Consider the following 14,311-nt stretch of genomic DNA (forward strand, 5'->3'; position numbering starts at 1 on the left):
AACATACTCTTGGCCTTGCTTTTGACTTATGTAAACATCTTGGCTTTAACAAAGACAAAATTTTACTTGAACCTTTATTATTAACCCAGTATGTTAATTCCTCCTATTTTTTAAATCAAAGCGTACTTTTGTCCTGGTCACCCCTACTTGACAAGATCCTATTTCTTATTTCTTTTAAAAGCAAATTTAACTGGAAAGAGATGTAACTTGGTATGTTTAGTTTAAAATTTCTACTTTGCATTTTTAAAAATCAAAAGTATGTTTCAAGTATCATAGCTATCATTTTATTTCCATCAGCAATAATGAGTATGGTTTTTAATGGCATTATTTGTAGTTAATGGGCATTTATCTATAGCTCTATCTTTATTACCACTTCCATTACTTAACTTGTGGTAATATTTTATACCCAGGATAACAATTAGTAGAGTATATCTCATATGTTTCACTCTGTTGAATTGGTGAATTATTTAGAATATACAAGGTAATTTTCATTAGAAAGAAAAATTGGGTTAGTGGGTTTGCTGAGAGACGCACAGGATTGATATGCCCGTTAGGTCCAGCCAGTCTAATTTTGTACTATGTAGGCCTCTTCTTCAGAAGCTCTATAAACACTGGCAGAAGTACCATCAATTGCTGTGGAACCTGAGTTTAGTGAAGGGTAGGAAATGAATATTATCTACCCCAGGTTAAAGAGACTCATTTATTCATGCCCAGGATCCTACACAAGTCGCAATGGTTGAGCACTGAAGAACTCTAAAGGGCATTGTTTACATAGATTATAACATCAGGACACCGTTCACACAAATTACAATCTGCATGGACAAATGCCCCAATCCAGAGGTGTCTTTTTCAGCGACCTCATTCATGGCCTTTCAGATAAAAGAGTTACCAAGTTGTTTCTTCATTTCAATTTGTTCAGTGCTTTTTGAGCTTCTGCTGTGTTCAGGGCACTTCTCTTCAAGGAGTAATAGAGAGATATAAAGATAAATATCTTTATAAACGTATCATTTAATGGACAACATTAAAGTCTAATATTTTTTCTTTATAGACTCCAAATCCCAATGGAGCCACAAACAAGATGAGTTAATAACTGCATCTCTTTTCTCAGGGATCCTATCTTAACGAATATGTTCAGGTTGGCCAAGAACTGGCAGTGGCATTTACTTAATAGCCATATGGAGAATCCGTGCTCTTTCACTAGGTTACATAGCAAATATTACCTTGTGTTCCTTCAGTGCTTCCTGATCTCAAGAATAAGAGTGACCAGGATGCAAAGCCATTTACTTACTGACTTTCTGAGAAGCAACTTTGACTTCATCAGCTAGGCTACAGTGCTGAGTAAATTCACATATTTCAGGATGAATATGGCTTGAGGACCCGAGCGGTGATTGTTTTTCTCCCAGAATTGCCTTTGCAACATTGATAATTAAAACAAGCAAAATGAAAAGTGTTGGCATTCTCTCATGGCCATCTGTGACTTATGTGTGCTGGTACTTAGTGTTCAGAGGGGCACTGGGTATTTGAACTGGCTCTCAGGTTTGCAGTCAAAGTGAAGGGGGGAGCACTCTTCTGCTTATGCCTGCTTATTATATTTCCCGCTCTAAACAGCATGGTTAGAAATTATAGTATTAAATCATTTTAAATTCCATTGCCATGCCACATTTAATTTCTTGTGTTTAGTACTTGAAATATGAGACTATATCATAACTTAGTTGTAAAATTAAATTTGCTATCTAAATCCATGGATTATTTTATTGTAGTGGTAATCTTAAACTTTTCATTTTTAATAAGATTTACAGATTTTGATTTTGCTATAAGAAATTATAAAACATGATCTGATTTGATTGAGTTCCAACATTTTAACACAAGTATTTTAGAAATAAATAAAAGTGATTATTATTTCCTTTTCAATGTTAAAATAATTGTGCAGCATGATAAGAAAGAAATATGATATTTATGACTGGAATCACAGATTATAAATGTTTTAAAGCATGATTAATAGCTAATATATTAAAACACATAAAAGCATATTTATTATGTTGAATCACATGAAATTGCTGTTTTTAGTAGGATAAAACATGGTCAAATTTTGTCAATTTTGTTTGACTGAACATATACTATATTAGTTAGGAGGACCTACATATTCCTACTGCCTGGTTTAATCCAAATGAAGCTGTATGATACTTAGCCCTAAGTGAGTTAGCCCATAGAGAAGACCTAATGCCAGTTGTTTTCTCTCTTGATTTAAGGTCGGCTTGCAGGCTATTTGCTCTGCGATATGTCTATCTTAAAGTGGTTATAGATGAAAGAAAGAAAACAATAGTAACTAATTTAGTTACTTAAAATGGAAGTTTAATATTTTTAAAAATCCAGAAGTTAGGATGTCATAGTTAAGATTATGAATTAAACTGTGTTTTGGGGATTATCTATATGACTCTGTCTCTGATCACTCTATATAAATGACATTTGAGTAGACTGTAAAATGAGTATGTTTCCAGATGAGATCGAGATGATACTAAATATTTGAGAATATCTGCAGAATTTTTAGCTGAGGGAGGAAAGTGGTTTACTATAGAACGAGTCCTTCTTAGAGTCAGCAGATCTATGCTCTCATCGTAGTTCAGTCACTGGCAGTCTGTGTGAAATTAGCAAGTCCCCAAACCCGTCTGGAAGCATTTTATTTGTTCACTTTACCGACAACTCTTAGTGCACATATAAATTCACACTTACTTAGCTACAACTCTGTTGTTCCCAGGAGCCCAACCCAGAGATTTGGAGTCCTTGGATTAGAAAAGCTCTGTTAACCCTTCTTGGTCTCACATTCTAATTCCTATTAATCTAAGAAGAATTAGCAACAACTGAGGAAAAGCAAACAAATTGGAAATTTGAAAACATGAAAATGAGACTAACCACTCAAGCTGATAATTATGTATGAGTTCTTTCTGTTTGGTGGCCAGAAATCAGACAGTTAAATTGATGAGCCAGAATGTCCTGCTGGTGCTGGCTGCAGCCTGAAAGGAAATAATCCAGATAACGATTTAATGGGATGCTTCTTAAAAAGAAAAGCTGGTACCCTCCAAGAAGCATGGTCCAGAGTAAACATTTTTTCAACCATATTGCTTAAATAAAAACCCAGAGATGTAGCATCAACGGTCAGCCTCCATGAGGTTCCATTTCCACTGCCGTGAAAATATTCCTTTTAGCTGTTCCCTGTCAGTCATTGTCAGTCTCTGTCAGTTTTACTTTTCATTGTTAAGTGCTTCTATATGACAGTTTTCCAGTTTATACTTACAATAAAAAAGGAAAATAAATGAAATCTTAACTACATAGTAACTACAAACATAGTAACAGAAGGGTAATATTCAGGTGCTTTCTATGAGAGGCAATGTGTACAATAGATATGACACAGACTGTCATACGTCAGCCTGGGTTTGAATCATCTTAGATCACCTATCTTATATTTTATTGTTCTTATGAAATCTGTAACCCAGGTCAGGTTATTTGAACATTCAATGACTCGGTATCTATAATTATAAATTGGGGATGGTGATAATAGGATTGTAGTAAGGGTTATATAAGTTAATTTGTGTAACACACTTATACCAATGCCTGGCACATCGTAAGTGGCACATAATTGTAATAGTAATTTGCTGTATTACTGTTTCCTTTATAGCAGCTTTACATGAAAGTGATTGCTTTTGTATAACCCGAGTCATGACTCTTTTAAACTGGTGTCTTTGGCTGAATTATCATAGCATGGTAGACTATCAGTTTTGTAAGAAGTGGCTCAGAAAATCAAACCACACGTAACACGTTTCTTCTGTGGCTATATCTAGATAAGGTGCTGGATATAATTTTGGAAGTCGAATAACCAGTTAATGTACTTCGGTCCCCTTTTCGCTTTTCTTTTTTTTCCATTCTCTTGAGACTTTATTTTTAGGGCTCTTTTTCTGAGCTGTATGCATTCATATTTAATAATTGCCATTTTTATTCTTTTTTGTAGTATTAAATATTAAACATCAGGCAAAATACCTCTTTTAATTTCCCTTCGGAGTAATAAAATATAACCAGTAACTTTTTCTTGAGATCTGCAGCAATACTCTTTGTCAAAACAGAAGTGCTTAATAAAGCCTGGAAAACACCTATGAAAAGCTCTTAGAAAGAGTATTATATATTGTATTAAGTGAAATATATCAAATAAAGCAAACAGCTGAGAGACGAAGTGGCACATATTTGGTCTTAGGAAGCTCAGGCATAAGATAAACTCCAGATACCGAAACGTTTCAGTGATTAATTTTAATGACTTCATTCATACTGAGATTATTAGCACGAATAAGCATAACTTTTTTATAAATCTTAGACGAGGTTTCTGATTGCTCAGCAGATACTAATTCCAAACTCTCAGATTTTGACACCTAACAGTGTTCCTCTAAATGAGTATTTAATTTTACATTACCAAATTACATATTTAGACCAGTGAAGTAACATTAGAGTATGCATTCCTATGTAATCAGTTGTGCTCACAAAAGGAATTTCTAGGTGTCTCTTTGTGAGAGTGCAAGGGTGATGTTAAAAATACTTACCTGTCAGACCACAGGCTCCAACAAATGGAATGGAGGCTGGCCGTGGAGCTGGAGTGAGGTACTGGAGTACTCTTGTTTCATCAGGGTTTCACACTGTAGTGCTGGACAGCAGAGAGGTGAAAGGCTTTGTGAAGGAGGCTGGGGAAGCAAGAAGAGGGAGCTTGAAGGAACTGGGGCCCCAACTACTTAACATTTTCAGCCATTCAGCGCATCCTGAGGAAGTGTATATAACATTCTTGTGGGACATCATGTGAAAAAGCCAAGCATAATGAGGCAATACCATTGCTACCCAAAGAGGTTTGAAGAAAAATCAATATTTATCTATCTTTCATGGATGTTGTTATATTCCTTGCTGACAAAAGAAATTGTAATTTCATTCAGATTTGCTTAAAGTTTCTCAAACTCAAAAAAACAAAAACACAAACAAATTACTTAACCTGGAGCAAAATTTGTTTACAGTTTTATTATCCTTATGTTTAACTACATAATATTTGCATTTTCTTTTTGTCGAATTGTAATAATTATTTAGAATATTTCTCATGCTCATTTAATCCATTTGAATTTCTGGAAATGATCAAAGGTATTCTAAACAGTAGTAGAGACAATCTGTAATTTATATTTTGGAGCTCATGAGTCAAATTCTTTTGAAAGTTTGTAATTTAAATGAAATGAATAAATTTTATTAGAGATTTTACTTTCCAAAATTAAAGTAAATAATATATATTTTCTATTCACTGGAGGTGAGAATCTAAGGAGGGGCTTATTATATCCATTATATCAAAATATAACTTGTTCTAAATAAGATACTATAAAAAGAAACCCCAAATTTTGTTTAAAAATTCGCACTTTGTTCAATTTAAAAGAGAATTCTAAGATAGTTTCTGTTATTCTTTTTTGAATATCAATTATTATAAGACATTAGAGACAAAAGAAGCTTGTTAAATTGCCAAAATGGGTATGTGTCCTTCTAAGGTATTGTTCTACTTTTACATTTTTCTCCCATTTTTCTTTTCTTTTGTCTTCTTTTTCTTTATTTCCTTTTTTCTTTCTTTTCTTTCTTCCTTTAGATTACAATTTTTTCAAAATTTTTTCTTTTTACAATTCAAAACAGTATCCAGAAACCAGTATAGCTCTAAAGCAAACGCTTAACTATGTTACGGACAATTCTCTGGCAGGTTAAATTTTCATGGCCCATGGTTCAGATTTATTTTAAATATCAACATTAAAGATTAATTTATGTAGTTTTTGATTTTTATAAAAAACTTAATTGGTAATTGTTACAATTTTAACAAACATTTATTGAATTTCATCTACATACAATTATGCAAGATTTATAGGGGCTACAGAGATATATAAAAGAAAATCTAAGGCCCCTTGTATCTTATAACAAAGAACGTGCGATCAGACATGGTGTGACCTAGACAGGTCACTAGGCCACAAGCTATCTCTGTCAAGAATTTTATATGGAGAGGAGGCTAGACTGTTGGCATGTAGAGATGGTTCCTCTATGGAGCTTGTCAGGCTACAGAGATGATGATGGGACCAATCTAATGATCCCTCTCTTTTGTAGAACAAAAATGGAATCAAAGGACTTCCTTACTTACTCGCCATTTGCCTTATGCTCTTACCTACACATGTCTTCTACTCTCAGTAAATGACGTACGTGCATTGAGAGCTACACACCAACGTTCCCTTTGTAACAAGTTGCACTAATCAAGGTCATTTGTAATATTTTTGTTGTTAATTATTTGTTCTAGAATCATCTTAATGTCCTAAAGGGAAAATCTTGGAAGAGATGCTATCATATTGCTTTCTAATTGCTTTTGAAAGAAAGCATTTAATTTATTTCTTTTTTCATCTTCCTTTTGGTGAATATACCTTAGGGTTGTTACTTGGTGAGGGATAGACATTTAATATAGCACAGAAAACATGCACTCTCCACTGTCTATATTATTATGTCTAAGGTTCTCTAATGAGTTCTTCTTCCTTGCAGGACGGTTCTTTTCACTCTGACTTCTGTGGTTGTACTTGTCATTACAACTGACTGGATCAGCTGGGACAAATTGAATCGGGGTTTTCTGCCTAGTGATGAAGTTTCTAGAGCATTCCTGGCTTCTTTCATCTTGGTCTTTGACCTCCTTATTGTAATGCAGGTAAGTGTCTTTGTATTTCCCCTTCTCACTGAAGCTGCTCTATGCTTTGTTCTCAGTTTAAAAAACACTATACAACAAAAGGCTGCATAAAGCTAGAGAAGAGCATCATTCACGGTTGCTGTTAATGGGGCCTTCTCTGATCATATTTTCAACAATTCTACTGGGAGGATGAACCAATTGGGCTTTTATGAGAGGGGCACCGAAAATTCATTGTATGAACAATTCAAGGTGGGCCCCTAGAAACCATACAGCATGGTGGTTTCCTGCCAAGGCTTCAGGGAAAACAAAACAAAACAAAACACGAAAGACCCCCTTGTCATTTCGTAAATGGAAAGCTGCAGAGATGAGGATGATACAGAGCCAGCAAAACAGGGATAAGCAATTACCAAAGCAGCTCAGGTTTTATAGCATTTGAAAAACGGAATGATGTAAAAATGCTTTTTCTGGTTATGGAAATCATCACTTTCTTTCAGTATTCACCAGAGACTCTTCCATTTTCATATGAACGATATTTCTGCCCTGCTTAGCAAGAGGTTGTTTATGCAAGAGCTAACCAGTGCTACTTGTTTAATCTTCGGGTGTGACTGCTTTAGGGTCTTAGGAGTGTCCTTTGAAAGGGACAGAAAGAGACATGAACTATTTCTAGGCACTTTGTCTTGCTCATTACATGTCCATTTGCTAGACATTTTCTTATTGCTTTCATAAGGCAATTTTGAATTTTTCCCTCTCGAAGCATTGTGAGTTACTAGAACAAAGGCTGCCATTGCCGAAGGGAAAGTATACTCTATTGTGTTCCAAATTTATGTGAGATGTCACAGCAGATTGGTGTTCTCATTTCTAAGGCTAAAGAGAGGCCTGTATAAGAGATATCCTATAGTGTCTTAAAAGAGAAAAACAGTTCCTAGAGTATATAAAAACTATTTTAATGGATGATAATTTAAAATACATTATTGCTTTGAAAATTATTTAAAGACATAGAATTGAATTTTTTTCTCATTTAAATATTGATTTTTTTTTTTTTTTTTTAATTTCCTGTGGGATAATTTGGAATAGTGGAGAAGGCCCTGGATTTTGAACAAGGAATCATTGGCAGGTTCTAAATCTGTCTCTCACTTGCTGAAAGACTTCCTCTGAATATTTATAAAACTGAATTTATAGCACTTATGCAATAATGTATCATGTGTTGCTTGTTTAAAGGCTATTCTTAGCTCCTTTCATCTAATACTCCTAATTAATATACTTCCTTATGTGAAATATCTGCTTTGGTCAAGTGGCCACTGGTACCTATTAAAACCCATTTTAGAGTCAAAGGTACTAGTAGATAAGTAGACCACCGCCTTGTGAATTTGTTTAAATTTGTATATGTAAGAGCACAAATTTCCTGATTTTCTACTACCATCCACTACCTCCTACCTTATTTGTGTAGCTTTAATTATTCTTCCAACATGTCCAGTAAAATCAGGGACTTGAAATGGGAGAGTGTAACATTACAATTTACAGATATTAGGGACTCACTCAAGAAGTACCTAAAAAAGAGAGATAGAAGAAAGGAAGGATAGGATTTATACAGGCGGAGTCAGCAGGATTGGGAAGAGAAAGACATTTTACAAGAAGGAAATGGCATGAAAATGTTTACTGACTACTAAAGCGCTGAAATGTTCAGAAAGTAACCAGAGCACAAATTGATTGAAGATAGAGAATTGTGCTGAGGAATATATCCATTTGGACCATTTTGGCTACAAGTAACAATAACCCTGCCAAGCTAGCTTCATCAAAGGGGGAACATATTACTGTGTTATAAAGATGTCCTACACAATTAGGGGAGGGATGCAGTTGCATTTGGGGGACACACGTAACAAAGAACCAAGACCTAGCTTTTCTTTTTTACCTCTCATCTTCCCCGCCCCCTCCCCGTTTCTGCCTTTTTCTCTCTTATGGTAAAGCAGCTTTTTCAGCTTCCTAGTTCACATGGAAGAAAGTGGACACAGCCAACTCCTCAGAAGGAGACCATTCTCTAGGTGTCAGGCCTAATTCCAGATTACCAGGGAAGGGATTGCAAGGACTGTATTGTTCTTTGCCCATCTGTGAGTTGTCTGGGAGTGAGGCAGTCCCAAAGAAGAGGAGGGAGAGGTTGGGCCTCAACAACCTAATTAGTAGGTGTCTAATACAAAGAGGAGTCAAAAATGAGGCCCCCAAATAAGTCTCTCAACTCTTTTTTTCTCTCCCCAACACTGCGTCAGCTAGCCAAGCCTATTGATTTGTAGCCTAACCCTTCCTTCTCATTTCTCTGCCACCACTCCAGTCCTGACTCATCTCTATACTATTATTAAATAATCTCCTTTGGAACCCTCTGCCACTAGATGTCCCTGTCCCATATACCTTACACAGTTCACCGTCATAACTTTAATAACTGAAATGCCATGTTGTACGTTCCACTTCTCAGCCCAAAATAGTCAGTGACTCCTCATTGTCCAAGAATAAAGTCCAGACTTCAGGAGCTCTCTCTGAGTGCCCTCCACAGTCTGGCCCTGGCTGTGTTTTCTCCCACGTCTTCTATGCTCTAGCTCTACTCCAGACCAAAGGGCTTGTTGCTTGGCCCTTGACCACAGCACACTTACTCCAGGATGTCTGTGAGCCTCTTTTTCCTCCCCAGATGTATCTCTCTTCTGCTCTGCTCATCTAGACCCTATCACTGAGGACCATTTCAGCTCCCTCTCATTACAACCATGTGATTATTTCCTTCTGTAGCACTTTGTACCTGGATTGCAAATCAGTATTTTCTATAGTGCAGGAACTATAGCTTATAACTATATATCCCTGGAGGCTCCCTAGCACAGCATTTCCCTCAGGCAGCAGCAGTAGGTTCAGAGTAATAACTGCTTGATGAGGATAAAGAAATGGCATTTCAGCACAGAGTCTCTTGCAAACTCTGTCCCCTTTGGGGAGCATCACGTTGAAGTTTCAGGAACTAACACAAGTGGTAAGAGAGTGAATTTAAGGAAACAGAGCCCCAGAAGGTACTCAAGGGCTTTAAAAATATATAGCAGAAATGTCCTATTAAGTCTGTAACTAACTAAACTGGAATCTAATCGATCCCATATCCACATATTTCAGACAAAAGAAAAATAGAAAAGTAGCAAAATTAGTGGAAATGGAGAGAGTACTTTCACTAAAAGATTTGTCTTCATTAAAATTACTTAAATGATTTAAAAGCAATTGATGCTAGGCTTTTCTAATGGTAGGAAAATTCAGATTATAATATTGAAAGATATTTTAATGTTTGGTTAAAAAAAAAGAAAGAAAGAAACCATTAGGATATGGTACTGCTGCTGTAAAGATTTTATTTTAACAAAAATTAGTAGGTGGATTCTGAACACTTTTAGAGAAAGTATAATTATTTGTTTTTGTGAATATTCATTAAACAGGATTTTTCTACATTTATTGTGAAAACTATTGTATCATATTTTTCTAGAGATCTAGTTAAGTCTCTAGCACTAAGGCATAAACAGATGCTAGTAAAATATAACATAACTCATATAAATCACTCATTACTACAAAACATGAGAAGTAAATTATAAAAAACACGTCCCTCTAAGGAAATCTTATCTCAAATTCTTTTTAGTATTTATAATTATGGCACTGATTTTATTATGCACCTTTAGTTTATTACGTAGACATTTAATTTTCAGTTATATCCTACCCATTCATCTCCTCCACTAGATTGAAGAAAAGATATATCTAATGTATATAAAAGTTAAAAATATGATGTGTCATAGAGTAAGCAAAGAAAAAAAGTGTCTTAGGGGTTCACCAAAGAGAGACAGACAGACAGACAGACAGACAGACAGAGACCAGGCTAGACAGAGTAGTAGGAGAAATTTTCAAAGACGCAAGAGTAGAAGGGCAGGCAGCTAGATTTGAAAAGGCAGAACAATGAATAAGAATATTTTTTCCAGTTGGGAATAGCATCATAATCATCAAGGTAAAAACTCAGTTTTGTTCCATTAAGTTCAGGAAACATTTACGAATTCATTCTTAGTGTGCATCACATCAGGTGCTAGAAACAGAGGACAGGAGAAAGGAGATCAAAGATCAGTGACACAGCCCACAGGAGTTTGTAGTTGCATAGAGGAATTCACAATTCGATAGAATAAATATGAGTAGAAAAGTAGAGATGTTTTAGGAAGACTGTTTTTATTTAGAAGAATTATTCAGGTAGAAAGTAAACAGTGCTACCTTTGCTATATTTTAAATTCATCTCTCCCACCCTCCCAGGATCTGGCTGCTATATGAAGGCTTTAGAAGAGATGAAGTTTCTCTTTATAAGATAAAGAATGTTCTGTGCTTTTTAATATACAGGAAGAGAGAGAGTGAAAGAGGGAAAAGAGGAAGAGGAAGAAGTGAGGAGCAGAGGCGAGTAGCCAGAACAATGGAGATCGTGTGTGTGTGTGTGTGTGTGTGAGTTGAGGGGGGGAGTTGAGTTGAGTTGAGGAGCCAGTAAAATCCTACAGTGTGTGTGGAATCCTCACACTGTTGATACATCTTTTCAACACTTCTCTTTCTTGTAATTTATCTATGTACCTGCCTAGTACCCTCATACCTATGTCTCTACATACCTCCTGTAATAAGTGAGTTCCTCAAGGAGAGGAAATATATTTTTTCAATTTTTTTATTCCCACAGCTAACTCATGTTCAGTGCACTGTAGTTTCACCATAAATATTTTGCCGAATGAAAGAACAAAGGAATGAACATAACATTATTTCAAAAAAGCCAAAGAACATGAGATTTTTAAAGAAGTAAAACATTTACCGACAGCAGGAGAATGAACCATCAATAATATTAGATTAGTTCATTTCCATTGAATTATGATCTTACAAATATTAAATATCCAAATAAAAATATGAATAAATTGCTCCATTAAGTGTTAAAAAGGACTCTTAGTCTCATTGAAAAGCACTTACAGAGAAGTGATATTTTCTGAAAAGTAATTCTTAATATACTGAAAAACTAATTATGAAAATTGCATTCTACAACATTTCACTCTGTAACATCTAAAATGTGTTTGTTTTCTGTTTTGCACATGGTTCTCAAAAGTAAGTTGAATAGTTTAAAAAATAGACATTATGACTCGATAGACTTTATTTTAAAATTCCATGACCTGATTTTAGTAGAGCACTTTTTTAGAGGTCATAGCTATTGAAAGTAAAATCAATCACTTCAGAACACAGGGCAGAGCAACAAGCATGAGCTTATTTTAATTAAACAGCCATGGTGTTTCGACAAGTTGACATATTTTCAGAATAAGTTATTCTAGGGGATTTTGTTTACAGGCTACTTTGAAAGAAAGGGTTGTTAAAATGGCTGCACACCTGGTTTAACATGTTTTTCAGATTTGGGAATACGTGATGTAACTTTTTTCAAAGTATTTTAAACTCCTCTTCACAACTCTTTTACATCTTCATTTTTCTTACTCAAGGGTTACACTCCTCTTTGAAAACACAGTAAAGGTAATTTCTGTTATAGGTCCCAAGGGCTTACAATTTAAGTATTACCTGGATTAACTATAAATGCCAATTGTCTTCATGAGCCTAAGAGATTGAATCTCAACCTTATTGACTGTCACTATTTTGTGTGTCTGACATCACTGCTGGTCCAGTGCAAAGACAGACTATTCAGGGAGAATCACAGAGGGGAACCTCAACATATTTACTAGTAGCCCCAGCAACTGGCCTCTAAGTAATAGACAGACTTACCATTGGAAATTGTATACATGCAGCACAGATGAATCTAGCCAAATGAGCATTCTCTAAGAGGTGCCAGAGGACATGTCTTGGCAGGTGACCCATGATAACAGGAAAATTTTACTAGAAAGTATTAGTTGAACTGGAAGCACTGGGGTTATTGAGCAAAAAATTTTAGGAACCACTCATGGATACTGGTGTGAGAAACACACTCAGTTGAAAATGAAACGAATAATCTAGTTAACTTATGATATAGATCACAATATTGAAACAGGCATTAGTTTTATGAGGATTATTGTGAGCAAAAGAGATCACTCAAGTCTTTATGGATAATGTGGGAAGAATGTAGCTTGAAGGAATTATTAGATCTGGTTAAGCAAGTGGAAAATAGAGACATTTTATCTATCGTAAGTTTTATCCCAATTTAAATATTCTAGTCCCTGAGGTATCTTTTTAAAAAGAGCTAGAACATGATTAAAAAACTGGGAAGATATAAATTCTATGCTATTGCATGTGAGCAATAATTTTTTTAAAGCCACATGAGGTAGCAAGACATAACTCCTTTAAATTTTATTTTTTCAATGGATGCATAGTTGTTCCAGGTGCCTGGGACTAATTAGTGCCTGATCACCATCCCTAAAGAAGGTCCCCTCCAGCCCTCAGCCTATCTTTGTGTGTATGTACCATGGTTGGCCCTGGAAGTCATGTATGTATAGCAGTTATCACTTGTCATTATACCACTTATACATGATTATAAAAAGAGCAGTGTTGAAGACTGACACAGTCATTTCTTCGAGCCCCTGGCTCCTCTGGGACAGGTTTCAAACTCGTCAAGTTTGGTTATTCTTCAGGTCAGAATGTTATTGGTGAAGCTAAATGTAAGCCCAACTGATAGACATTTATCTCTCCCCAGTATAGATAGGCCAATACTTTGTAACTACTCTTAATGGAACGTCAAGATGTGAGATATTTTTATAAGCTCCTCTATTAAGTTTTTAAGATACAATAATAAAGCTAAGGAACAAGTTAAAAATAAATGTTGTAGGTAATGAGAGGTCATGAAAGCCAGTACAGTAAACCCCAGTAATTCAGAACATGCATTTTAAACTCATGCCTAAAATAAGAAATGAAATACAGCCATTTTTAGACAAACAACTTTAAGAATATCTTAGAATCATAGAATTTTAGAGTAGGAGAAACATTTAGAACCATGTGATTACATCTTGATATTTACAACGGAAGCCTGCTGTCATGAAGTTGTCAGTGCCTGAGCCCAGTTCAGAACCTGGGTCCTCCAAGACCCAAGCCACTGCCCTGCTAGGCAGTTTCTAAGCCAAAGGTCCATTAAGTCTGGATTTGGACATGCAGTTTGGGGATTATTGCACAACAAGAGGCTCAAAGTCTAGACTAGAGATTGGGTTCAATACCAGAATGCTTTATAGTGTAAATGAGGAACAAGCTACTAATTGGGGCGGTAGAAACACAATCGAACTAGGAAGAAAACGGGGATGGAGGGAGAGAGGGGGCCGGGAGGCAGAAAGAAAAACAAAAGGCTAGCACTAACTGAGCACTTACTACATGCTGGGTGCTGTCTTGGATGCTTAGACACACTTTATTTTATTTGATCTCTTTCAGCCTACCCCATAAGATTGACATCATTATCTATAATTTTACAAATGAGGAAAATGACAGTTGCCCAAGGTATACAGATGCAGTGTAGATTCAGCAGAAAGAATTCCAATCTCTTGGACTCCAAAATCCATACCTTTTTCATACCTTTCAGGACTGTCATGTTTATCGAATTAAATAATATACATGGTGACCATAGCAAAG

At 35.6% G+C, this 14,311-nt stretch overlaps 1 protein-coding gene across 3 annotated transcripts in view; it reads left to right on the forward strand.

Annotated features, from left to right (window-relative positions):
• TMEM117 (transmembrane protein 117) overlaps window positions 1–14,311 on the forward strand; it is a 393,255-nt gene that overhangs the window by 317,521 nt on the left and 61,423 nt on the right. For all 3 annotated transcript variants that reach the window (XM_011368176.2, XM_023535458.1, XM_023535457.1), the window contains one exon: window positions 6,577–6,736. In XM_011368176.2, coding sequence (XP_011366478.1) covers window positions 6,577–6,736 — 160 coding nt within the window. The remainder of the gene's footprint in view (window positions 1–6,576; window positions 6,737–14,311) is intronic.

Source organism: Pteropus vampyrus, unplaced genomic scaffold, assembly GCF_000151845.1.
Source record: "Pteropus vampyrus isolate Shadow unplaced genomic scaffold, Pvam_2.0 Scaffold140, whole genome shotgun sequence".
Taxonomy (NCBI): Eukaryota; Metazoa; Chordata; class Mammalia; order Chiroptera; family Pteropodidae; genus Pteropus; species Pteropus vampyrus.